Here is a 26,536-nt window from a genome sequence, read left to right as displayed (position 1 = left end):
ACAGCGCCCCCGACTGTACTGGAGGAGCGGGCAGCCGTTCCTATACTGAACAGCGAGCGTCTCCTCGTCTTCACTTTGTAGCCCCCGTGGATTGTCAGGGTTTGCATTTGCCTAGCACCTTTCACCACCTCAAGCGGTTCCAAATCCATCTACAGCTAATGAAGTGTGTTTGATGTGTAGGTCATGTTATCATCTTGGAAATATTTGGCCTTCAGACTCTAACACATTGCACTTTAATTCAGAAATAATGGGAACTGCAGATGCTGGAGAATCTAAGATAACAAAGTGTGAAGCTGGATGAACACAGCAGGCCAAGCAGCATCTCAGGAGCACAAAAGCTTTTGTGCTCTGAGATGCTGCTTGGCCTGCTGTGGTCATCCAGCTTCCCACTTTCATTCAGAGCGGGACTGCTGGGATCTGGAGTAAGAAGCCATTTGTTGTTAAGGGTGGAATAATGACACCCCCCCCCCCCCCGCTCACCTACTTCAGTGTCAACACACACAGTTTTCTTCTCACAGGCTCCTGGGCTGCTGCTACCTGAGTGATTTGCCAGAAATGCTTCCTTCTCCGTCACTCAGCTATTCTCTATCTCACATATACTTTTAAAAGTGTGATTCTCCTCTTTCTGCTTCGTGTGTCTCATCTTAATAGCAGGTCTACAATTATCGGTATCCCTTGCTTTATATTCAAGCACTTTACAGGTAATTCTGATTAATTTTCAATATATTTGTGCCTTACAATTGAAAGGTAGCCATCTCCCCTTCAGACTCTATTTGTTTAATGAAGGCAGTGTCATGCCTTCAGTCAGTTAACTACATGTAAGAAATGTCCAGTAACATAAGTAAGCACAGAACCCAGACTCTCAGAATAGTTGCATGTAGTTTAGAGTTAACATTTGTGATAACTGTGTTACATGTCCACCAAGGCATTATTGAATATATAGATATCATAATATATCTCTATGCATCCTTGTACATTCCATTAGAATCTTTGAAGTCGCCATTGAAGTGCCAAAGCATTTTATTCTTCTTATCCCTTCAGTGTCCAACGCAAGGAAAGATTTGGCGGCCTGTTGTTCTTTGTCAGTTATCCACTGATCCATAAAGTAAATATTTGATTCTTTACACAAGTGAATTTCTGACAAAGTCAGTGGATTGCTAGTCTATGGTGAAATTTTTGTATTTTCTTTTTGTAGCCTAATGCTCTCTAAAATGCCAGTATGAAGATCTGTAGTGCTGTTGTTAGCTTGTTTCCTCTTTTCTCTATTTTTAAATGTTACCCCCTTTTAAAGATGCAAGCTCGTGCTTGTAAGTGGCCTCTGCACAAAAAAATGTAGTAGTGATAATGGTTATTTGTTATTCTCATGCTGTTTCAGGAAAATAGTGGAACTGCCTGGTATTAGAACACAGGTCCTGTAACATTTTTCTGTACTTTGTTACAAAATTAATTTCTTCGATCAGGAAGGCTGTCCTTCCACATTTTTAAATTGCATATTTTTAAAAATCAGAGCTGTCCTGGGCTTCTGGTAAATTGATGTTTTGTTTTAAATATTGGAGTGTCGAGCACCTTATACCAGTTTGTTTTAAAGAGCAGAGTACTCACTACACTTCATTACAGGTTGTAGACATTAATTTTACACCTATTACTCTAGTCTTGATTGTAGTTGCAACTTCAGCTCTAATCTCAGTCAGATTGATGGAATACTGTCAGGTAAAAGACGTTTCAGAATTGTTACGTTACTATAATCTTTTCAGGCCTTTAGCATCCACTTAGTGCAACTAACTCACCTTCACCACTAGCTTTTAATACCCATTTACCACCATCATGATGTGCTTTGTGGGTTTCTTTATATATTCGCCCACATTACAATAGACTTAGGCTCCTTTTGAGATAGATATCTAAAGGTTATTTACAACACTAACCAGTTACACAGAGCTGACTAACTAAAGATATGATACTGAACCTTTTGTACAGACAGACTGAAGCTGGGACAGGTACCTTATATCAGAACGCCACATTTCCTCATAGGATACAGGCCTGTGTTTAGGTTCTATGCCATAACAAAATACCCTGTGTAAATATATGCTATTTGTTGCAGTGGGAATAATGTTGCCAAACAACTTAGCAATAAATTACATGTATATAACGCTTTTACCAACCAGATATGAGGCACATGCAACTGCAGAAGAAGCAATGGGGAACCCATAAACTTGGTCAAACAAAAGGGATTTGATGGGAATTCCAAGGAATAGAATGTGGGAAAGCTGCCTTCCTAATATGCAGTCTTACCTTTGCACACACTCCATGACATATGCTGTTGTGTTTTATAAATGGTATTTCTAAAGCAGACTCCAGGCATTGAAGTCTGTGGGGGGGGGGGGGGTTAGTTCGCTTGCTCGATACTCTATTGCACTGGTCTTGGAGCGAGCCTCCCACTGATTGACATTGATTACGACCAATCACATTGAGGCTTCTTGGCGAGAATGGCCCATTCGCGTCTCCAGTCTCTGTATTTTGGCCAATGGCGACATTTGTGGGCGGGGACTCTCCCGACCGGAAGCACATGGGGACAACTGGAAAGGTTCGGTTTCGAGGAGAAATGTTTATTAAAATTCTCAAGTGGGTTTAGGTTCTCTGCTCTAGGGATGATGTATGGTGGGTATCTCATCCTGTGCTATTATATTTAACCACTAGTTCTCTGCACATACTGACTATGTCAATGTAGAAAGTGCTGGAGAAGCTTAGCAGGTCTGGCAGTGTTTGGGAAATTGATTGATTTATTGTTGTCACATGTACTGAAATACAGTGAAAAGTGTTGCTTTGCGTGCTGTACAGACATATTGTACCATACAAGGTGCATCAGGATAGCAGAACAAAGTACACGATACAGTGTTACAGCTGCAGAGAAGGTGCACAAAGAGATCGGAATTAACCTTAAAGAGGTTTGTTCAAAAGCCTGATAATTGTGGGGAAGAAGCTTTTCTTGAATATATTTGTATGCATGTTTAAACTTCTTTGTCTTCTGGTTTGAGTGATGAATTGAGCAATGTTCACAACTCTCTGTAGTTTTTTGTGGTCTTGGGAAAAGCTGTTGCAATGCCATGCGGTGATACATCCAGATTGGATGCTTTGTATGATGCATCTGTCAAAATTGATAAGAGTCCTTATTAGCCACACTGAAATTCCTTAGCCTCCTGAGGAAGTAGCGATGGTGCTGTGCTTTCCTGACCGTCGTGTTGATGTGGATGAACTAGGAAATATTGTTGGTGATCGTCACTCCCAGGAGTCTGATGTTCTTGACCATCTACACCTCAGTACAATGATGCAGACAGCAGTGTGCCCTCCACTCCGCTTCCTGAAGTCAATGCTCAGCTCCTCTGTTTTGCTGACATTGATGGAGAGATTGCTGTACTTACACTGTGAGGCTAAGCACCCAATCTCTTTGCTGTATTCTGTGTCATGATTGTTTGAGACCTGACCTACAATGATGGTGTTGTCAGCAAACTTATAGTGTTGGGTTCCAATTTGGCCACACAGCTGTGAGTGTATGAGAAGAATAGTAGGGTACTGAGTACACAACCTTAAGGGGCTGGTGTTGAGGATTACGGTGGAGGAGGTGTCGTCACCTGTTCTTATTGATTGCAGTTTATGGGTCAGGACGTCAAGGATCCAGTTACAGCATGGGGAGCCGAGATTGAGGCGTGGAGTTAATATTGTGCAAAGAATCTTGTTTGGAACTGAGGGTGGCCATAAAAATGATGGCTTTATGCTACAGACAAAGGAGAGGATGAAACAGATGGTGAGATTGCCCACTCCAACGACAAAGGGCGTTTTCATAGTGGTGAAGGTGAGACGTTTGGGAACATGAAGGACTGAAGGCAGTAAAGGAAGGATCTAGATCCTTTTCTTTTAACATTTACACGCTTTGTTGCTATTTGCATCCTCACCATCGTTTCGCTCACTCTGCCTCCCCTTTGTCAAATAGCATTAAAACAAGTCACGGGCCAGCCCTCTTCGGTTACTCAATTACTCATGCCACATTTGTCTGTCAGATCTGCTGTATTCCTGCGGTACTTTGTTTTTATTTCAGATCTCCATCCTTAGGATATTGTTTTTGTTAAATTTCATCATCTGCCATGGTGGAATATGAACACACATGCCCAGAACATTCATTGGGAGTTTTAGATTACATAGTTCCATGACATTATCACACCAAAGAGTCACACAGCATGAAAACAGACCTGTCGGTCCAATCAGTCCATGCCAACCATGTTTTTACACTATAGCCTCACACTTGGCCCATATCCCTCTCAACCTTTCTGTACCTGCATCTCCTACTTTCTCTGGCAGTTCATTCCACACACAAACCACATTCTGCAAAAAAGAAAATTGCCCCCATATCCTTTTTAAATCTTTCTCCTCCCACCTTAAAAGTATGCCCCTAGTTTTGAACCCCTCCACCCTGGGGAAAAGACCTTTGTTATTCACCTTACCTATGCTCCTCATGATTTTATAAACCTCTGTAAGGTCATCCCTCAACCTCTTATGCTCCAGTGAAAAAAGTCTCATCCTTTCCAGTCTATATTTATATGTCAAACTCTCCAGTCCCAGCAACATCCTGGTAAATCTTTTCTGAACTGTCTCCAGTTTAATAATATCCTTCCTAGAGCACAGAGACCAGAACTTCATACAGTACTCCAGAAGAGGCCTATCCACTGCCCTGTATAACTTCAACATGATGTTCCAACTCCTCTAAGCAATGAAGGCAAGTCTGAACCACCCTGTCTACCTGTGACGCATATTTCAAAGAATTATGTACTTGAAACCCGACGTCTCTTTGTTCTACAACACTACCCGTGCCCTACCATTAATTGTATAAGTCCTGCCCAAATTTGTATTACCAAAATACAATACTTCACATTTATCCAAATTAAACTACATCTGCTCCTCACATTTGATCTTGATCTCTATGTAATCTTAGAAACTTTCTTCACAGCAAACTGCCTTCCTACCTCCTAAATGGCCTTCTCCTTTATATATTATATAGGGTTGTCTACTGCTTGCTGTTATCCTAAAGGTTAGATGATTGCAGACTTTATACGAACACAGCAAGAGCAATCCTAAAGCAAAGACCCACTGGAGACAGTGCAAAGAAGATTTATGGGAATCATACCAGAAATGTCTGGATGTATGTGTCAGAAAAAGTTTAAAAGGATAGATCTTACATGAAAATAAAAAGGTTGGGGGTGACATGTTTAAACATATGAGAGGTTTTGATAAGGGCGAACACGTAAAATGTTTACACTTTTTGTGAACGGTGTAACTATAGGCTATCAGTAAAGATAGTCTTTGAGAAATGCAGTGGGGAATTCAAAAGAAACTTCTTTGCCCAAAAAAGTGTTTGAAATGAATAGTATTTAAGGAGGGCCAGTAAAGTGTAAGAGGTGGAAAGGAGTAAATACCTTAGCCTCTGGAGACCTGAAATAAAAACAAAAATTGCTGGAAATACTCAGCAGGCCCAGAAGTATATGGAACAAGAAACCAGAAGTAACATTTTTGGTAAATGAAACTTTATCAAAATAGGACCATAGAATGCCTAGCATGCTGAAAGAGGCCATTTGGCCCATCGAGTCTGCACCACCTCTTGGAAGAGCATCCCACCCAGACCCATCCCATCGCTGTAACCCAGCGTGGGGTATTACCCCATGAATTAAGCCACCTAACTTGCATATCCCTGGACACTGTGGGCAATTTAGCATGGCCAGTCCACCCAACCTGAACATCTTTGGACTATGGGAGGAAATCAGAGCAGCCAGAGGAGGAAGGAAGCGTGAAGAATTTAGCAGAGGGAGGGCTGCTCTGGGTCAGGAATGTGGCATAAGAAAGCTTATCAGCCCTGAAGCAAAACTTTTAAAACCGAAATCAGTGCAGCAAAAAGGGCAAAAGGCACCTCATCTCCATAATCCTCATCATGCTGAAGTTACAGAGAGGTGTCTCCTGGCAGAGATCATCTCCATTTTTAAAATATTGCTATAAAGATATTTGTATATACAGGGGGAAATATCACCTCTGTGTTTTGCACTTCACAGATGCTGCATGAGTATTTTCAGCTTTAACTTGTGTATTCGTTGATCTCTGCTGCTGTGATCTGTGTTACCAAAATGTTTGATTATGTTATCCCTGATTTTTCACGCTGCACCTCAACATCTATGATTACAAGCAGCCTTCACACGGTGAATTCAATTTTATTAATCTTGTGTAAAAGTTCGTGTCTAACACAGATTTTCTTTTTAAACTTAGCACTCCGTTCTGCAGAACCTTGAGGGAAGCTAGAAAGACTTTGTAAAACATGGCCTGGCCTTGGTTTTTACCCCTTCAGCATTCCCGGCCATACCTTGCCATGAGATTTTGCTCTTCCCTGTGCTCACACCTGGCCCCATTCAGACGTTTGAGCGCTTTTATGAGGAGTAGCCCTGTGAGAGCTGTGTCTCCTCGAAATGTGACTCACCCCAGGAATTTGCTATTCTGGAATCATGGATGGACAGGTTTGCCCAGGATGGTCAGCGATGGCCAGAGCTGCGACACAGAAGACGGGCAGATTCCAGCCTCACCCGGCCAGGGCTCATCAGTTCCCTCACCTGGGAGTGAAACTGACTTGGAAGGATTTGGAGGGAAGGGCAGAATCTACTCTTCCAGGAGATTTTTCCGCAAAAGCTCTCCAGAGCTGCAGGATTCCAGACACCGTGACACCGAGGATCAGGATGAGGAGGAAACTGAACGCCTTGAAGTGAGACGCAAGCCACGGCGAAAGAACACGACGTACTGGTACTTTCTGCAGTGCAAGAAACTCATCAAGGAAGATAAGGTCTGGAGCTTAGTTAAACGGTCTTAGAAAATGTAAAGCTTTACAGCACAGAAGGGGATCATTTAGCCCATCTGATCTATGCCAGGTCTAAAGCAATACAGTCAGTCCCACTGCATCCCCCCATAGCTCTGTAGGATTATTTCCCTTAAGTGCTTGTCCGATTCCTTTCTGAAATCATCAATCAGCTGTGCGTCCACCACTCTTTTCAACAGTGTGTGCTAGGTCAGCACCACTCCCTGTGTAAACAAAAAACTTTCTCACCACCGCCCCCCCCCCTTCTCACCCCAAAAACCTCTTGTCCAAAACTTCATTTATGTTTTCTCTTTGACTTTGCATGATCAGCTAGTGGCAACAGCATTTTCCGTCAGTGTACCTATTCAACATAATGTCATCATTCCTCCCAAAACTCTCCCCAAGCTGTTTTTTCTCCCCAAGAAGAACAATCTCATCTTTTCTAACTTAATCTTGAATCTAAAATTCATAATTTCTGGGACCATTGTTGTACTTTATTTCTGCGTTCTCTCAACGACAAGGACCCTCACATCCTTGGGGTGACATAGTGGCTCAGTGGATAACACTGCTGTCTTACAGTACCAGGGACCTAGGTTCGGTTCCACTCTCAACTGTCTGTGTGGAGTTTATATATTCTTCCTGTGTCTGCGTGGGTTTCCTCTGGGTGCTCCAGTTTTCTCCCACAGTCCAAAGATGTGAAGATTAGCGTGGATTGGCCATTGGAAATGCAGGGTTACAGGGATAGAGTTGAGGGGAGGGCAGTGGATATGGGTGGGATGCTGTTTGGATGCTGACTCGATGAGCCAAATGGTGTGTTTCCACACTGTAGGGATTCTGTGATCCTTCCCAAAGTGTGGGACCAAAAGCAAATATGAAACAAGAGGGAACAATCTGTTTCAGTCAATTGCAGGCTCTGGTTTACACAGAACAGAGTGTGCTTAATAGTGACTGGAACAGACCCTTTTACACTCTTTCATCAGCACTGCCTCGAGTCTAGCTAATTTTCTCTAAACTGTCCACTCCCCTCCTGCAAAAGACATCTCAGTTTTGCATTCTCAACAGCACAACCACTTTGGATCGTTCTGTACTGATAAGAAAATCATTTGTGACTCCCAATAAAGACTATTGATATTCGCCCAAATTAATGTGCGTATGTGATATTGACCAAGGAAATAAGACCATAAAGTGAGATCAGAAGGAAGCTTTGGTTGATTTTTCTTTAAGGGACAGTTCCATAAATTAGAGGAACCTTTGATTTTTTTTTAAGAATTCTAGTTGAATATGTGCCAGGAGTGTAATGAATGGATTGGATTCTGATTAGTTGGAGGCTATGTGGGCGAACAGGTTATTGCAGACTCCACTGTCATTGGAATAGTGGTGGGCCTTCAGCAAAGGTCAATCCTTTCAGAACGTGGGGTTTTGCAATCTGCAGCACTGAGTAAAATAAACATTCAGCACTGAACCCCCAAACAGGTATAGGATTATCAGCCACTGTACAGTGTCTGGTTCAGCCTAGAGAGAGAACTTGAGCTCTCCAAATTGCGAATTAAGGAAACCAGAAATACTGGAATTAAAACTACTTTGCAGATGTAGGATTTATGACTCGTGTATAACATTTAGGAATAGAAATGCACTGATGCAGTTTAACATAGTCATCACTCCCACCCCACTTACCAACCGCATCCCTATATCCCTTCTTATCCGGTGGTTTATTCGTTACACTGTGTGCTTCATTGGATTCCCCAAATACTTTGGTCCAAAAGCTCATTATCCTTGTGTTTGAAGTGTTTGGTTTAAACTTCCTTTTCATTTTGTTTTACAAGTTTGAACAGTTAATCCAGGTCAATTCTGCCAGTCCGCTCTCTGATTGAACACTGCTGTTTGATCAGCTCAGTGTACATTCTATCCCTGAGCACATCCAATTTCTGCCATATTTTCTTATCAACAATACTCCCAAGATATGGTGCCATCCTTATTGGGCTATATTATGCCCTTTCAAGCAGAGAACTACCCTAGTCTTGTGACCAGAATTGCACACAGTAATCAGAATGTGGGGATGAGTCTAATAATTTACACATTATCAGAATCTCCTCAGCCAATGGGCCTGTATAGTTACTATTGCTGAGGTGTTGGATTGAATGCTGAATCGTTTTCATGGTTAGCACGTTGATGATTGTTCCAACACTTACTCCTTGTGTCTTTCTCACACCAGTGGCATTTTTCTTTCTAGTTAGCTGAGGCGCTGCACATGTTTGAGACTCAAATGGTGAAAGAGGAGCGGCTGATCCCAGAGGAGTATAATTACACAGTGCTAATAGGGGGCTGTGGACGAGTGGGCTACTTGAAAAAAGCCTTTCAGCTCTACAATGACGTGAGTACTGGAGACTGTATGTTGCTTTTCCGATCAGGGATTTGTGAAATCCATTTCTGGGTGAGAAGGGGATTTGATTCCAGATCAGACTGTGGCCTGTGAGTCTGAGCACAGGCAAGACAGCCGCCTGATGCTCAGGTTACTTCATCCTATTCACGCTTATTTACCATGACCTAGTGGTATTATTACTGGACTATTAATCCTGAGACCCTGCTAATGTCCTGGAGACCCAGGTTGGAATGCTGCCACGGCAGATGGTGGAATTTGAATTTAATTTTTAAAAAATCTGGAAATAAGAGTCTAATGATGACCATTGTCGCTTATTGGAAGAACCCATCTGGTTTACCAATGTCCTTCAGGGAAGGAAATTACCATCTTTACCTACATGTGACTCCAGATCCACAACAATGTGGTTGATTCTTAAACTACCCTCAGGGCCATTCGGGAAGGGCAGTAAATGGTGGCCTAGCCAAATCCCATGAACATTCTATGTTCTCTGAATTTAAAAAGAAGTGCTTTGGTGGAATTTTTCCACACCCAGTGGTTTGGACAGAGCTGTTCTTAAACTGCCAAATAGTTGGTGGAGAATCCTCCATTACATGAGGCTCTTGTGAAAAAGTGGCCTTGACACCATGTGCTATCACGCAAACTACTCAGTTTTAGAATTCTAGAACAATCTCTTCGTGTTTGTTTGGTTGTGCTGCTGCGAAAGACCTTGGACATTTTTTAGCAGCAGGATTAAAAGTGCCAGTCATTGTTAAAAAAATAATGAATCACGTTCTTCTCATTGCAGATGAAGAAGAGAGCTGTGACTCCTTCTGAAGCCACCTACACTGCTCTGTTCAATGCTTGTGCAGAAACACCATGGAAGGAGTCTGGTCTGCAGTTTGCTACAAAGCTCCGGGAAGAGTTAACCAGCAAGAATATCCACCTTAACCTGATTGCATACCATGCCATGTTGAAGGCATTCGCTGTCTGCTCGGATCTAAAGGCCTGTTTTGATGTACTTCGAGTAAGTACTTGCATGGGGAGCTGACACTTGAGGGGCTTCGGGATCTGCTGGATTCTCCTGATCTCTGTACGCTGAGATCCTGCACGTTGTCTGCTCACTGGCCTGGACAAGACAGCTCAGTGGAAGCAACCAATATAGACATTTTTTTAAATTCATTCACGGGATGAGGGTGTCAATGGCTGGGCCAGCATTTAGTGCCCATCCCTAATTGCCCAGAGGGCATTTAAGAGTCAACCACATTGCTGTGGGTCTGAAATCACATGTAGGCCGGACCAGGTAAGGATGGCAGTTTCCTTTCCTAAAGGACATAAGTGAACCAGGTGGGGTTTTTCCTGACAATTGAAAATGTATTCACGGTCATCATTAGACTCTTAATTCCAGGTTTATTTTTATTGAATTCAATTCAGATTCCATCAACTGCTGGAGCAGGATTCAAACATTATCTAACAGCGCAGTAATAATGCCACTAGACCATCACATCCCCACAGTGTGTTACACTCTTAGCCTCTATAGAGATGTTACCGAACCTGCTGAGTTTGTTTCTCCAGCTTCCACTCTCTCAGTTTAGATTTTTCTAGAATCCACAGATTTCTGACTTGTGATATAAAATCTTGAGGGGATTGACAGGGTAAATCTGTCTAGTGGGGCGTTTAGAATTTAGGATAAGGGATTTGCCATTAAAGACAGAGAGCTGAAACTTCTGCTCTCGGAGTGTGTTTTATCTTTGGCATTCTCTTTCCCAGTTAGAAATGGTGGGGGTTTAATACATTTAATACATTCAAGGCTTAATTATAATGATATCTGATCTCCAGTGATGTCATGAGTTATGGGGGACAGAGAAGAAAGTGGAGATAGACCACAGTCAGATTAGCAATGATGTTTTGGACTGGTGGAGCAGGTGTGAGAGGACATAAGTAAGAATAAAGGTAAAGTCGCTAGAGCCATACCAGGCCATAGGGTTGCTCCCTTAAGAGAGACTGGCATGTTTGTGTGTGTGTGTGACCTTACAAAGGTTTGTAAAATCATGATGGGCATGGATAGGATAAATGGCCAAGGTCTTTCCCTCAGGGTGGGGGAGTCCAAAACGAAAGGGCCTAAGTTTCAGATAAGAGGGGAAAGATTTAAAAGGGATCCAAGAGACAACTTTCTCATGCAGCATACGGTGCATGTATGGAATCAGCTGTCAGAGCAAGTGGTGGAGGCTGGTACAATTACAACATTTAAACGGCATTCAGATAGCTACATGAATAGGAAGGATTTAGAGGGATATGGGCCAAATGCTGTCAAATAGGACAAGATTAATTTAAGATATTTGGTTGACATGGACAAGTTGGACCAAAGCGTCTGTTTCCATACTGTACAAGCTTGTGACTGGTAGTGGATTAACTTGAGGGTCTCCACACCACAGGTGAGGGGACAGGTTGAGGAGGAATGTCATTCCAACCACCCACCCCCCCCCCCCCACCACATGCATAGGAATAAGGTAGAAAATAGGTGATATTAAGTTGCACAAGGTATCGGTTTGGCTGCGAATGGCATGCAGTTAGGAATCAGAGCCATGGAAAGAGTATCATGAAGCTTCAGTCGAGTGATATCAGGACAGAGTATTGAAATGAGAAAGAACAGTACATAAAACTGGGTTAGTAACAGATCTCACAGAGTTGTTGCCTTTCTTACAAAAGCTGCCTCTTCTCTTTATTTTTCAGGAAATAGTTCATAGTGGTCATAAGCTGAACGTGGAAACATTCAGCACTTTAATGATTGGTTGCATCAAGGACACGGAAAATGGTTTTAGATATTTGCTACAGGTAATCAAAGTGTCATTTCCTCTATGTTCTCTCCCACCCCACATCCTTCACGTTTCCTGGACAACTGGGTAGCCACCAGAGACAATGTTTACTCTGATTTCCTCTCCTCCACATCTGGGTTCCCTCTCTCTCACTGAACTCAGAAGAGTCAGAGCATAGCATTTTATAAGGAGGAGGGCAGAGCTTACTGACAATTGTCTTTGTGGGGAGCTGAGTTGTAATCTCTCCAGATAATATAATGATCGATGATATATTGACATTTCCTTCCTATTGCACAGCGATATACTGAGCTGGTGAGTCAGCATGTAGCAATGGGCTGTCACAGACCTCTGCTCACCTTCTTGTATTGAGGTGCTCTTTAAGGATACTTTTCTCATCTTGTATTTTTTTCTTGTTTTCAAAAGCTAACTTGTGTGAAGTAACGGCGACTGTACTTAATGTGCTGTGTAGACTCCTCAAAAGGTTAGAGAACGTAGGGAGCCAAAGTATGAGCATGTTTCCCGGAATGAGTACTAACGGAAAAAGACCAGGATTTTCAGATGGCAGAGAAGATGTCAGAGCTAGATAAAACGTAGCATGTAGGAGGAACAATTAAAAGAAATAATTGAAATGACGCGGTAACTTGCACAACCGGGACCCTGAAAGTGCTCTACAGTCAATTAGATACTTTTGAGGATAGGTTGATATTCTAAATGCATATGAACCTATGAACCAGGAGGAGGATAGGCCATTCAGCCCTTTGAACCTGTTCTGCCTTTCAAGCCTGATCTGATTGTAAGCTCAAATCCTACCCCACTAATCTTTAAGCCCCCGCTTAATCAGAATCTACCTGCCACTGTGTTAACAATATTAAAGGACTCTGCTTTCATCAGCTTTTCCAGAAAAAAAGTTTACTTGTAATTACATCAGGCAATTTACAATCAGCAAGGCTCCCCAGAGCAGATTGTCTGTTCTGGTGGAAGGTTTCCTGCGAATCAGGAATACTGGAAGAACCTCTGCTCTTGAAATAATGCCAAGGGATCATCTTAAGCCAACAGTAGAAGGGAGAAAGAGCATTATTACTGTTGCCGTGAAACAGAGCAGCTACAATAGTTCTGTGATCCTGCAGCACAAAACTGAAATGTCACGCTGGAATGTATGTTCAAATTGGGGTGGATTTCCATTCTTCACACTCTTGGCATTACCACACTGTCACAGGTGAAACCAAAACCAGTCATAACTTCTGAAACACTGAGGGTGAAACTTTGCTTAGTGGGTCAATCATGTAACTCAGCACATTTTTTTTGTTTGTTTGTTCGTTCATCGAATGTAGGTATTGCTGCTGGGCACCACTTACAGCCAAAACCTAATTGCTCAGAAGGTGGTTAAGAGACAACAACATTGCTTTGGGTCTGGAGTCATATGTAGGCCAGACTAGATAGGACAGCAATTTCCTTCCTGAAAAGGTGTGAGTTACTAGATTTTTTTTGTGGCCATCAACAATGGTTTCATTATTAGACTTTAAAATTCCAGATTTTTACTGAATTCAAATTTCACTGTCAGCTGTGGCGGAATGTGAATCCACGTCCCCTGAACATGACTTGAACCTCTGGATTATAAATCCACCCACAACACTCATCCATTACCTCCGCGAGGATCGGTTACTTAAGAGTCTTTGAGACGTACAGCATAGAAACAGATCCTTCAGCCTAACTCATCCGTGCTGAACAGATATCCTAAATTAATCTAATCTCATTTGCCAGCATTTGGCCCATACCCCTCTAAATCGTTCCTATTGATTTGTCCATCCACATGCCTTTTAAATGTTGTAATTGTACCAGACTGCACCACTTTCTCTGGCAGCTCATTCCATACGCGCACCACCCTCTGTGCGAAGAATTTGCCCTTTAGGTCCCTTTTATACATTTCCTCCTCACCTTAAAAAAAACACAAAGATTTTGCTGCATTTCTACTCTGTTCTCTGTTATTAGTTAGGTTGATGATTTTAGATATTGTGGACGTCACATGTTCAGAGAATCTCTTTAAATGTTGAATTGATTTTCTTTCTCTCTGCCTTCCTTGCAGATTTGGCGAGAGATGTTGAAACTGGGCATGAAGCCCGATGTCAAGAGCTACAACTTGCTGCTGCGAGCCACGAGGGACTGTGGTCTTGGGGACCCAGTGATGGCCTCACGATTGCTGTTGGCCGACGAGGGTGAAGTTTGGCAGCTGAACCAGCATCAAAGAGTTCGGAGAGTCAAAGGCCGAAAGGAGGCGAGAAGCAGCAAAAACACAATGACTCCGGTGGTTGGTTTATTGGAAGAGCAGCTGTTTGGACTGGCTTCTGACCAACCAGCCAGCTCTAGAGTCTCTGAACCAAAGGCTGAGCTCAGTGACGAAACTTTACCAAAACTGATGGAAACACAAAATCTACTGTCCAGTGACGGGCAAGAGAAAGAGCTAGTGTCACAAGGAGTGCACTCTGTGGAACTAGTTCCCAGAAACCAAATACTTCCAATTGATTCAGACTCCAGCGAGCTTCCTGAAACTGCGCATCTACCTAACCTACTCGATGTTCAGGTCGACAAGAAGAATATCGTTTCCTTAGGAGCGGTAACTACACCACCTGACAGACTGGCACTGATTGGCTATCTGAGTGGTTTTCTAAATAAGATGAAGAAAGATAGTGTGTCTCCAGACATTAAAACCTTCACACTTTTGGCTGAAGTGGTGGAACCAAACAGCCAATCTGAGACCTCCTTGCTAGCCCTCATGGAAGAGCAAGGTGTGAGGCCAGACATTTCATTTTTTAACACCTTCATTCGAAAAAAGAGCAAGCTGGGTGACCTGGAAGGAGCTAAGGTAAGTGACAGTGTCCAATGCCTCACTTGATCAGACTGTCTATATTTTACGTTCTCTGCATTAAAAAAAAGGCAAGTGACGTTTCATCGAATTTTCATACACACTGTCAGATTTTAATGCAATGATTAGTAAGGCCACTTTTAGATTACTGCTTACAGTTCTGGTCACCCTTCTGTAGGAAAGGTGGTGTTAAACTTGAAAGGGTTCAGAAAAGATTTACAAGGCCATTTCCAGGTTTGGAGGGTTTGAGCTATAGGGAGAGGCTGAATAGGCTGGGGCTATTATCTCTGGAGCGTTGGAGGCTGAGGGGTGACTTTATGGAGGTTTATAAAATCATGAAGGGCATGGAGAGGGTGAATAGTGAAGGTCTTTTTCCCAGGGTAGGGGAGTCCAAAACTATGTGGCATAGGTTTAAGGTGAGAGGGGAAAGATTTCAAAAGGACCTGAGGAGTAACTTTTTCATTCAGAGGGTGGTGTCTGTATGGAATGAGCTGCCAGAGGAAGTGATGAGGACTGGTACAATCACAACATTTAAAAGGCATCTGGATGGGTACATGAATAGGAAGGGTTTAGAGGGATTTGGGCCAAATGCTGGCAAATGGGACTAGGTCAGATTGGGATGTCTGGTTGGCCCAGATGAGTTGGACCAAAGCGTCTGTGTCCGTGCTGTATGACTCTAAAACATGGAGGGAAATTCCAGTAACTCCTAGTTTCTCTCATAAATGATTGAATCAGAAAAGCGTATCTGGGTGTTTCAGTAAATAATGCATATCACCATATGCTCCTTTCACTGCAGACAGAAAGCTCTGTGGAATCTGAACGTCAGTGAGACAGTAGATTAGCCCTGCCCAGAGGGCTGTTTTTTGGGTCCATTGAAATCCTCTTCTGGAAATTATTGTATGACCTATTTATTTTTAGAGACGATTAGCTGCATTATGTTGTACAGCCTTGCGATTTTTTTTTAAATTCTAAGAGGTAGAAAAGTGAAAGCAGTTTGGAGAAACGGGAGATTGTCCACAAATCTGGAGTAACTCATTCCTTTAAAGATTATGGGGTAAGGTTAATCTGATTTACAGAAACTAAACTTAAGATCCTGGCACCAACATTCACTGACTCACTGATCCACTGGGTTATTGATATTTGCTGTGGGATCTTCCTATTTGTACTGTTTTGAAAACACGTTATAACGTGTGGCTCTGGCTTTCACCACCTTCAGTAATACACAAACCTGGATGAAGTACTCAATTTTGTGCCATAGAGTCATTAGCACGAAAACAGACCCTTTGGTCCAACCAGCCCATGCCAAACATAATCCCAAATGCTAAGTATATCAAATGAGGGAGTGGCAGTTTCATCATCAAACATCTCCAGGGGAGTTACATTTTGTTATGGACACAGTCCAACTCCCTCTGCTCTATCCACCCAGTACATGTTTGCCCCATCTTGGAGGAGCAGCCTGTACTACATACACTCTTTGTTCATGCCCGTAGCCATTCCTGGATCCAAATTTAAAATCCCAATTAACACAGAAGTGGGCACAGTTCTATGTTGTGGAGTGGTTCCTGCCTGAAACAGAATTGAAAATGGTCAAAATCCATTTCACCCAAGACTGTTAGAGGAAGCAGGGTCAGGCTGGCCTTGTGCAAATCCAGATCCCAGTGCGCAGCTTCACTTAACCCAGTAACATTAGTCTCTCTCAGTTTCCAGTAGGTTGCTAACAGAGCAATGAAAGAAAGACTAATGTTTTTATAACATCTTTCGATCTCTCACAATCTCCGGACATCCTGAAGTGCAGCAGAGCCAAAACGCAGCTATGTTGTTGAAGTGTAGACACCACTTTACTGTGGGGAACCTGGCAACCAGTCTGTGTGCAGCAAGTTGCCGTGAACAGTATTATCTTTGATATCTGTTGACGAAGGGATAAGTATTGACTGAGATGAGTCCTTTGCATTTCCATTCATAACAGGATCTTTTATCAGAAAACAAATAATCAGAACGTCTCATCAAAAGACAGCACCTCCTACAGTGCAGCAATCCCCTTTACTGCAGGGGAGTGACATTTATTTTCTTTATTCATTAATGGGATGACGGTGTTGCTGGGCAGCATTTATCACCCATCCCTAATTGCCTAGACTCAACTTTGCTGTGGGTCCTTCCCTAAAGGACGTTAGTGAATCAGATAGGTTTTTCCCCAACAATCAATAATGGGTTCGTGGTCAATATTAGACACTTAAATCCAGATACCTATTGAATTCAAATCCTACCATCTGCCATGGCGGGATTCGAACCCAGGTCCCCAGAACATTATCTGGGTCTCTGGATTAACTGTGCAGCGATAATTCCACTAGGCCATCACGTCCCCTCGTCATTCTTTGTGTTCAGCTCTCTGGAGTGAGATGTTTGACTCAGCAGTGAGACTTTTACAAGTTAGCTACATGGAGCAAGTTCGTCCCTGAACCTAGTCCACTGACAATGCTATTTATTTCTTCTGCTTAAGGCACTACTGCCAGTACTTGTCAAACAAGGCTTATCACCAACCCTGCACACCTTCTGTAACCTGGCTATAGCCTGCAGAAAAGAGAGAGACGGACTGAAGCTTCTCCATGACATGAAGGTAATTTCTGACCCTTTGTGTTGATTGTAAAGCATTTTCTGTAGAAAATAATATTCAAGAGAACTTCTAGTAATCATGGAGAACCTTGGCGACTTCCCCACCTTGTTCAGATTAGATTCTTTAATTTTACACAGCTGATTTGTGTATGATGATGTAGTCAGAAACACATGCAGAAAGTAGATTTCCAACTGGCTGAGCCAGGTTCGGGAGTGAATCTTGGAGGAGGGGGGTTGGGTGAGGAAAACAGGAAGGTGTCCTAAAGAATCACCCAAACAATCACAGTCCTCCAACCTGATCCTGAGCGCCTCCTGGTGGCTGATTTCAAGAGTATCAATGGCATTGTCAGTTTCACTTAATTGGGGGTGCAATATGTATTCAGGGAAAATTATTTAAGAATATAAAAGAGCTGTCATTTCTTTCAAATTGGACAAGGTTGATGTGATTAAACAGTTTTGAGCTTCCAAACTCAGGTTAGTAAACTTCTAATAAAACTTTGAAATGATAGAAGCCAGAATTGTGGAGTTTTTATAGCATCAGGAACTCTTTCAGCCTGTTGAGACCATGCAAGCTCTCTGTCGAGCAACCCAGACAGTTCTGCGTCCCTGCCTGATCCCTGATGTCCTGCAAGTGCCTTCTCAATTTCCTTCTGAAATCTTTCATTTTCTCTGCTTCTCCGCCATTCTCGGCCAGAACGGTAAGTGCCTTGGAGGGGGGCTTGCAGGTGATGGTGTTCCCATGTATCTGCTGCCCCTGTCCTTCTAGATGGAAGTGGTCTTGGTTTTGCAAGGTGCTGTCTCAGCATCTTTGGCAAATTTCTGCAGTACATCTTATGGATAGTACCCACTGCTACTACTTGGCATCGATGGGAGTGAATGCTTGTGGATGTGGTGCCAGTCAAGCGGGCTGCTTTGTCCTGGATGGTGTCAAGCTTCTTGAGTGTTGTTGGAGCTGCACCTATCCAGGAAAGTGGGGAGTATTCCATCATGGTCCTGACTTGTGTCTTGTAGATGGTGGATACACTTTGGTGAGTTAGAAGGTGAGTCACTACCATAGCATTCCTGGCCTCTGATGTGCTCTTGTAACCCGTGACTTCATGTGGCACTTTCAGCTGAACTTCTACATCTGTGATGCTGGAGATCACTGGAGGAGGCGGAGATGGATCATCCACTGGGTCCTTCTGGCTGAAGGTAGCTGTGAAAGCTTCAGACTTAGCTTTTGCACAAATGTGTTGGGCTCTTCCATCATTGAGGATGGGGATATTTGTGGATCCTCCTGCTCCAGTAGGTTGTTATTTGTCCACCATTTACAACTGAGTTTGGCAAGACTGCAGAGTTTAAATCTGATCTGTTGGTTTTGGAATAGCTTAGCCCTGTCTTTTACTTGATGCTTATGTTGTTTGGCATGCAGGTAGTCCTGTTTGGTAGTCCACGCAGGCCCTCCTGCTCGTTCATTTGAACCAGGATTGATCCATGGATTTATTGTAATGACAGAATAGGGGATATGCCAGGCAAGGTTACAGATTGTACTGGAGTACAATTCTATTTCTGTTAATGGCCCAGAGTGCCTTGTGGATGCCCAGTCTTGAGTTGCTAGATCTTCTTGAAGTCTGTCCCATTTAGTACGACGTTAGTTCCACACAGCATGATGGAGGGTACTCTCAGTGTGAAGGAGGGACTTTATCTCCAAAAGGACTGTGTGGTGGTTGCTCTTATAGATACCATAATGGAGAGATACATCTGCAGCTGGCAGATTGATAAGGATGAGGTCAAGTATGTTTCTCTGTCATGTTGGTCCCCTCACTACCAGCCACAGACCCAATTTAGCAGCTGTGTCCTGTACGACCTGACCAGCTCAGGCAATCGTGCTGTTCCTGAACCACTCCTAGTGATGGATATTGAAATCCCCCACCCAGTGTGCATTTTGCACTCTTGCCACCCTCAAAACCTCCTCCAAGTATTGTTCAACATGGTGGAGTACCAACTCGTCAGCTGAGGGAGGATGGTACGTGATAATCAGCGGAGGTTTCCCATATTTAATCTGAAGCCATCAGACTTCATGAGGTCTGGAGTCAATGTTGAGGACTCGCAGGCAACTCCCTCCCAAATGTATACCACTGTGTTTCCACCTCTGCTGGGGGGATAGAACATATCCAGAGATGGTGATGGAGATGTCTGGGACAATGTAATTTTGGATTCTGTGAGCATGATTATATCAAGCTATTGCTTGACTAGTCTATGAGACAGCTCTCCCAATTTTGGCATGAGCCCCCAGATGTTAGTAAGGAGGAGTTGCATGGTCAACAGATTCCACTGCTTAAGTAGTCCATCTGCTTTCACTTCTTTCCTGAGCGTTTGCAGTTATTGCTTGCTAGCCGATTTCAGAGGCCAGATGAGAGTCAACCATATTGCTGTGAATTCAAATTCCACCATCGGATTTGAACCCAGGATATTAGGTGAGTTTCTGGCTTAACAGTCTAGTTACAATACCACTAGGTCATCCCTCCCAACTAGGGATACCAGGAAGTATAAATTAGATTTTAATCATGACCAAAGAATGAAATAAAGATTGGGAAAGCAGATGGGATTATGAGAGACAAAAGGGATGCACAGAAATGTTTTGTTTTATTTTCCTAAACTTCAGTAAAAATTTGCTCTCTGGAGTGTTTTTTGATGCTCCCCTTGCCTGCCTATCCTAATTACATCAGAGCCTCCTGTGTCCAATTAGCTATTGTTTCATTAACAGACCATTTGAGTTGGATATACACATCTACGCAGCTCCCCCCAGTTTTCCTGTCTGTCCTTATAACTTCAGTTAGCAGAGAACTTAGTAAAATGGTTTCCTGCCTAATAAATGGCATAAAGCAGGATATATCTGTATGGTGGTCTTGCAGCTGAACTGACCGCAGTCATGGCCCAAGATCATGGAGAGGTTTCGGTCAGTTTGCTATCTTTCCCACAAAGTTGAATGTTACCAGGAATGCTTAAAAGTTAGTGTGCTTAAACAACTACTAATTGATTAACCATTTTGTCTTCAATGATTTTCTTTCCAGATTGGTGTTTCATCTAGGTTCTTGATAAGTATTTATATGACTGTGGGATTACTGAAATTTTCCCATTATTTCAGATGTCTGGATTAACCCCCAATGTCAACGTGTATAGCACCTTGATCAACAATGCAACAAAGCAGTTGGACTATACGTATCTCACAAAGATCCTACAAGATATGGCAAGAAATCAAGTTCGACCCAACAAAGTTGTCCTTAGGCAACTGGAATTTGCAGTCAAGTATCCTCCAAAATTTGACAAGGTACATTAATCCCTATACTTTAGTGAAAGAGGTTTTTTTTGGAGCAGCAGTGTTGCTAAGGAAATAAGGTGGGTATCAGCCAACACGCATCCATCTCCTTGACATGTAGCATTCTCTGGCCACTCCTTGAGGGATGTGATTTTAACTGCCAGAACTTTCTTTCATTCCCTCAGTGCCTAATGTTAGAAACTGGCTGTATGCCAGTGCCATTACAACAATTTTAAACTGTCAAAGCAAGGCAGAGTGACGTGTTGGGCACATACTGGAATATTATTTCCAGTGGGGACTTGCTGTTTTCAGTCGTCCTGATGCAGTGTTTTAATTTGTGTAGTGCTTCAAGCAGCGATTAGAGCCAGAATGGGAATGGTATAAGTTACCGACAGATCACTCCCAGTTATGTCGCACATAACATGTGACATGTTGCAGTGATAAACTGCTTTTACGGTGCCTTCGTGTATGTTATTTATCAAAAGTTGGTATATTTTCCAATGTGATTATTGATGGTGTTGAACCGGAAAGGAATGTCAACCAGAATTATAAAAACTGTTTTTTAACACCTAACGGCAACATGCAGATAGGATCTCACCAAATATCTCACCCAAACCACAAGGACTGCAGATGAAAATTCTTTGTACAGTATGTGCAAATACATGAAAAGGTTAAAAAATAACAAGTAAGAAAAAAAGAATATTGGGGAATATTTTCAGCATTGCACCAGACTGATTGTGTGAGGATGTGAACTGACCTTTTCTGTACCCTATAATTGCTATAGCTGATCATTATTGTGCTTCTTTCAGCTGCAGTAAAGTTATAATTAAGTGTGAGGGACAGTAATTGGTCAATTCAATGCATTATTAATCTTCCTTCCAAAATACTAAATCACCCATTACATCTGACCATCTGTGATATAGGATGTAACCAATCTGTTAGACTTTTACATATTACAAGAACAATATGCGGTATATATCATAACTCTGTTACTTTTACAATAGTCATGGAAAGGAATAGGTACATACAGCAGGGTAAGGTTTATAGTTGGGGGAAGGGTAATTACAATTCTCTTAAGCAAGAACTAGGTAACATAAAATGGGAACAGATACTGTCAGGGAAGAGCACTATAGAAATGTGGAGATTCTTTAAGGAATGCATACTGCGTGTGCTCGATATGTTTGTCCCGAGCAGGCAGGGAAGATGCGGTCGAGTGAGGGAGCCTTGGTTCTCAAGAGAGGTCGAACAAGTGGTTAAGAGGAAGAAGGAGGCTTATGTAAGGTTTAGGAAACAAGGAATGGAAAAGGCTCCAGAGGGATACAAGGAAGGAGCTGAAGAAAGGGCTTAGGAGACCTATAAGGGGGCATGAGCAAACCTTGGCAGATAGGATCAAGAAAATCTCCACAGCTTTTTACACATACATGAGGAATAAGAGAAAGAGTAGGGCCGATCGAGGATTGTCAAGGGAATTTGTGCACAGAGTCTAAAGAGATAGGAGAGGTCCTTAATGAATACTTTTCTTCAGCATTAACAACTGAGAGGGACCTAGTTGTAGAGGAGGACAGTGTGAAACATGCTGGTGGGATAGAGGAGGCGATGTTAGTAAGGAAGATGTACTAGGAATTTTGAGGAATTTGAAGATAGGTAAGTCCCCCGGGCCTGATGGGATTTATCCAAGGATTCTATGGGAAGCGAGGGAAGAGATCGCAGGGCTGTTGGCAATGATCTTTTCATCCTCACTTACAGTTGTCCTCCACGGGTTTAGTGCCGCAAGATTGGAGAGAGACAAATGCCATTCCCTTGCTCAAAAGAGGGAATAGGGATAACCCCGGAAATCACAGGCCAGTTAGTTTTACGTCAGTGGTGGGCAAGGTATTGGAAAGGGCTCTGACAGATAGAATTTATGATCACTTGGAAAGGCACTGTTTGATTTGTGATAGTCAGCATGGATTTGTGAGGGGTAGATCATGCCTCACAAACCTTATTGAATTCTTTGAAGAGGTGACCAAACACTTGGATGAAGAGAGAACAGTGGAGGTGGTATACATGGACTTAAATAAGGCGTTTAATAAGGTTCCCCATGGTAGCTCATGCAAAAGGTAACGAGGCATGGGATAGGGAGAAATGTGGCAGAGTGGATTTAGAATTGGCTGACCCTTAGAAGATAAAGGGTGATAGTGGATGGGAAATATTCAACATGGTGCTCAGTAACGAGTGGTGTACCACGAGGGTCTGTTCTGAGTCCTCTTCTATTTGTGATTTTTGTAAATGATTTGGATGAAGGAGTGGAAGGGTGGATTAGTAAGTTTGTGGACGATACGTTGTGAACAGTGCAGAGGGCTGTTCTAGGTTACAAAGGGATATTGATAGGATACAGAGCTGGGCTGAGAAGTGGCAGATGGAGTTTAACCCTGAAAAATGTGAGGTGATTCATTTTGGAAGGACAAACTTGAAAGCAGAATACAGAGTTAACAGAAAGATTCTTGGCAGTGTAGAGGAGCAGAGGGATCTTGGGGTTCATGTCTACGCTTCCCTGAAAGATGCCACCCATTTGGATCAAGTTGTTACAAAGGCATATGGTGTGTTAGCTTTCATTAATAGAGGAATTGAGCTCAAGAGCCAGTTTTCAGCCCAAGAAGTTTTGCTCCAGCTAAACGAAAGCCTGGTTTGGCCCTATCTGGAGTAGTGTGTCCAGTTCTGGTCACCTCATTACAGGAAAGATGTGGAAGTGTTGGTAAAGGTGGCAGAGGAGATTTACTAGGATATTGCCTGTAACGGAGGAAAGGATGAGAGAGCTAGGGCTTTTCTCTTTAGAATGACAAAGGATGAGAGGTGACTTGATAGAAGTGTACAAGATGATCAGAGGTATAGATAAAGTGGACAGCCTGAGACGTTTTCCTAGGGTGGAGGTAGCTATTACGAGGGGGCATAGTTTTAAAGTGAGTGGAGATGGATATAGGGGAGATGGCAGAGGTAGGTTCTTTACTCAGAGAGTAGTAGGGGTGTGGAATACATTGCCGGAGAGGGTGATGGAGTCAGCCTCATTAGGGCCATTTAGGTGGCAATTAGATAGGCATATGGATGATAGTATAAGGTAGGGGTGGAGGTTAGATAGACCTTAGGATTAGGGTAAGAGTGCGGCACGATATCATGGGCCGAAGGGTCTGTACTGTACTGTTCTATGTTCTAATATGAGAACATTATTACTATCTGTTATTAGCAATTTTACAAGCTTTTATAAAGTACTTGCAGTATTCATCAGCTGATTTATTTTCCCTTTCTTCCCAGTACAAGTCAAAAAATGTCTATCTGGAAAAAATTGATGGCTTTCGTGGATATTACTATCGCTGGTTAAACTTTATGCCTGCAGCAGAAACACCACATCCATGGGAAAAGTACAGGATTAAGGGCCATGTCCCAGCAACAGAATAAACATAAGTATCCAGAATGGTGAAACAGTATAGAATTGAAGACTGATACCTCACTAAACCTTGCAGCATCAACTTTTCTGTCTTTCATTTCCACTGAGTTCATTCACTGTGATTCGGCCATTCATAGTTCTGAAAGTCAATGGAACTGTACACTCAGTGTCACAATAGAAATATATAGAGCAAAATTAATTCTGTAAATTTGTTCGAGTTATTGAATTTATTTACTATGTTTGTGCAGTGGAATAAAGAGATCTCACTTCAACAAATTCTAAAATGGTGGACTAAGGGCAATGTGGATCTCGCAGCTGCTCCTGACATTCCAGCTTATTTCTAGATTTACTTCAAGATTTGTTGTGGTTATTACATTTCAATGGTATAAAATTTTTATTTTGACTCGTTTTTAGTTCTTTTATTGTACAAGAATAAGAAACATTTGTAGGGATAATGGACCCAAGCGCAGGCAGGTGGGAATAGCATAGTTTGGGATTATGGTCAGCATGGACTGGTTGGACTGCAGGGTCTGTTTTCATGCTGTATGACTCAAATAGAAAACCATATGGGCTTTAAACAGGACAAGCAGAATTGACACCCAGGACCACTGAACAGTAACTCGTGACCTCAAAAACGTCCAGCTTCTGAGGAAGTTTAGTGATAGTCCTGCTCAGCAAGAGGACAGGAAATAGAAAATTCACTTTGATTTTTGAATGTAATCAATTCTGTTTTTGTGACATATACTCTGCACATCATCTATGTCAGGGATAGCTTTGATTTTTGTTCCATGGCCCATACATGAAGCTTCTTTTCCAACCTCATTAAATTTATACAGGATAACACAGTAAGAAACAGGACTGCCTATTTAGAAATTTGACCTTTGAATTACTTACCACACCACATAAGTAAGGAAGCAATAAGACAGGTGAACACTTGGCTGGAGTATGGTTTCAGAAGGGAGGGCTTCAGATTCCTGGAGCCCTCAGACTCATAAACAGTGAACAGATTGCACCTGACCAGGATTGCAATTAATGCTTGGAAGGGGGGGTGGCTTAGTGTTGTAAAGCAATGTTTAAACTAATTTGACATGAGCAGCAACACCAGGATAAATAGTGAAAATAATTAAGATACAGATGGGACTGGGAAAAACAAGTAGCATAAGGAAAAGGTAGCTCAGATATAGGGGACATTGGACCGTAAAAAATTGGCCAGAGATGGACTTGGTGCACACAGCATGCTGAGATAAGATTGGTGAGTTGCAAGGACAAGTAGGTATATAAGATTACAACACAGCAGCTGTAATGGAGAGTCAGTTTAAACTAGGAAAGAAGTGGACCTCATATTTATAGTTAGCAGTGTATTTGAACACGACAGAGAAGGAAAGAAAGGAGGCAGTGGTAACAACATGAGCGAGGCTGTGGTTACAGCACCAGTAAGGGCTAAATGTCCTGAGTGTTCAAACATTGAATCTATTTTGTTCTAAAGAATCAACAGAGAAGCTACTCTCGTTACTGGATATATTATAGGCTGCCAAGTAATGGGATGGAGATAGAGGAGCCAATTTGTACAAAGATTGCAGTAATGCATAAGAACTGATAATGGGGATGTTTAAATATCCTTATACTAATGTAGAGTAGGAAAATAACAGTGTAAAGACAAAGAGAAGGAAGAATCCCTGAAATGTGCACAAAGACAATCCTAATCAAAAGTTTTCAGCCTGTTCAGAAAGGTGCTAGACTACTTCTGGGGAATCAAGGGGCAGGTAAAATAGTAAATGAGCATTCCGAGATGTTCAAAGAAGAGACCTAGAATAGACATAATCCTACTAGGGAGAAGTTGAACATCTCAAACTAGAATGGCAAGTGATAGAAAATAAAATGTAACCAGAAGGATTTATGATGTTGTTACGATGTAATTCAGCAGAAAACTAAACAGAAAACGTGGGAAGAACTGAGAAAGATATGAGGAGTAAATAAAGTGTCATAACAAAGGTAATATAAAAGGGAAGTCAGAAGTCTTATAAACATATGATTAGTCAGAGGTAAGTGGGGCCTGGGGTGAGATTTTTGTAAGTGGTACATTAATTTTGTAGTAAATGATGTAGTAAATGAGTATTCTGCCTTCATGACGACGAGGATGTTGCTAATATCACAGTGGAGATTGTAGAGAAATAGGATTAAAAAATACTTGAAAGGTTTGCAGCATTCAAAGCACAAGAGTCAGCTGGTCCAGATTGGATTCAAGAGGCTCTGGCTGCAGTCTTCCAAACTTCTTTGATGTGGCACTGTCGCCGTAGA

The 26,536-nt window shown here is 42.3% G+C and overlaps 1 protein-coding gene across 1 annotated transcript; it reads left to right on the top strand.

Moving 5' to 3' along the window:
• Nucleotides 1-2,538: 2,538 nt before the first annotated feature.
• ptcd1 (pentatricopeptide repeat domain 1) lies at nucleotides 2,539-24,643 on the top strand. Its single transcript, XM_048552812.2, has 9 exons — nucleotides 2,539-2,655; nucleotides 6,301-6,865; nucleotides 9,108-9,248; nucleotides 10,042-10,260; nucleotides 11,967-12,068; nucleotides 14,133-14,909; nucleotides 17,407-17,523; nucleotides 20,647-20,829; nucleotides 24,106-24,643. Exons 2-9 carry the CDS (start codon nucleotides 6,350-6,352, stop codon nucleotides 24,247-24,249), a joined length of 2,199 nt encoding a protein of 732 aa, XP_048408769.1. The 5' UTR covers nucleotides 2,539-2,655; nucleotides 6,301-6,349; the 3' UTR covers nucleotides 24,250-24,643.
• The last annotated feature ends 1,893 nt before the right edge of the window (nucleotides 24,644-26,536 follow it).

The sequence above is a fragment of the Stegostoma tigrinum genome, chromosome 23 (genome assembly GCF_030684315.1).
Source record: "Stegostoma tigrinum isolate sSteTig4 chromosome 23, sSteTig4.hap1, whole genome shotgun sequence".
NCBI lineage: Eukaryota > Metazoa > Chordata > Chondrichthyes > Orectolobiformes > Stegostomatidae > Stegostoma > Stegostoma tigrinum.
Note: the sequence above shows the minus strand (reverse complement) of the source record. Positions and strands in the feature narration are given on the sequence as shown.

Coding starts and splice junctions, on each gene's coding strand:
- ptcd1 (XM_048552812.2), top strand. CDS start 6,350: ATGGCCTGGCCTTGGTTTTTACCCCTTCAGCATTCCCGGCCATACCTT. Junction 10,261..11,966: donor CCTGTTTTGATGTACTTCGA/GTAAGTACTTGC, acceptor TTTATTTTTCAG/GAAATAGTTCATAGTGGTCA. Junction 20,830..24,105: donor ATCCTCCAAAATTTGACAAG/GTACATTAATCC, acceptor CTTTCTTCCCAG/TACAAGTCAAAAAATGTCTA.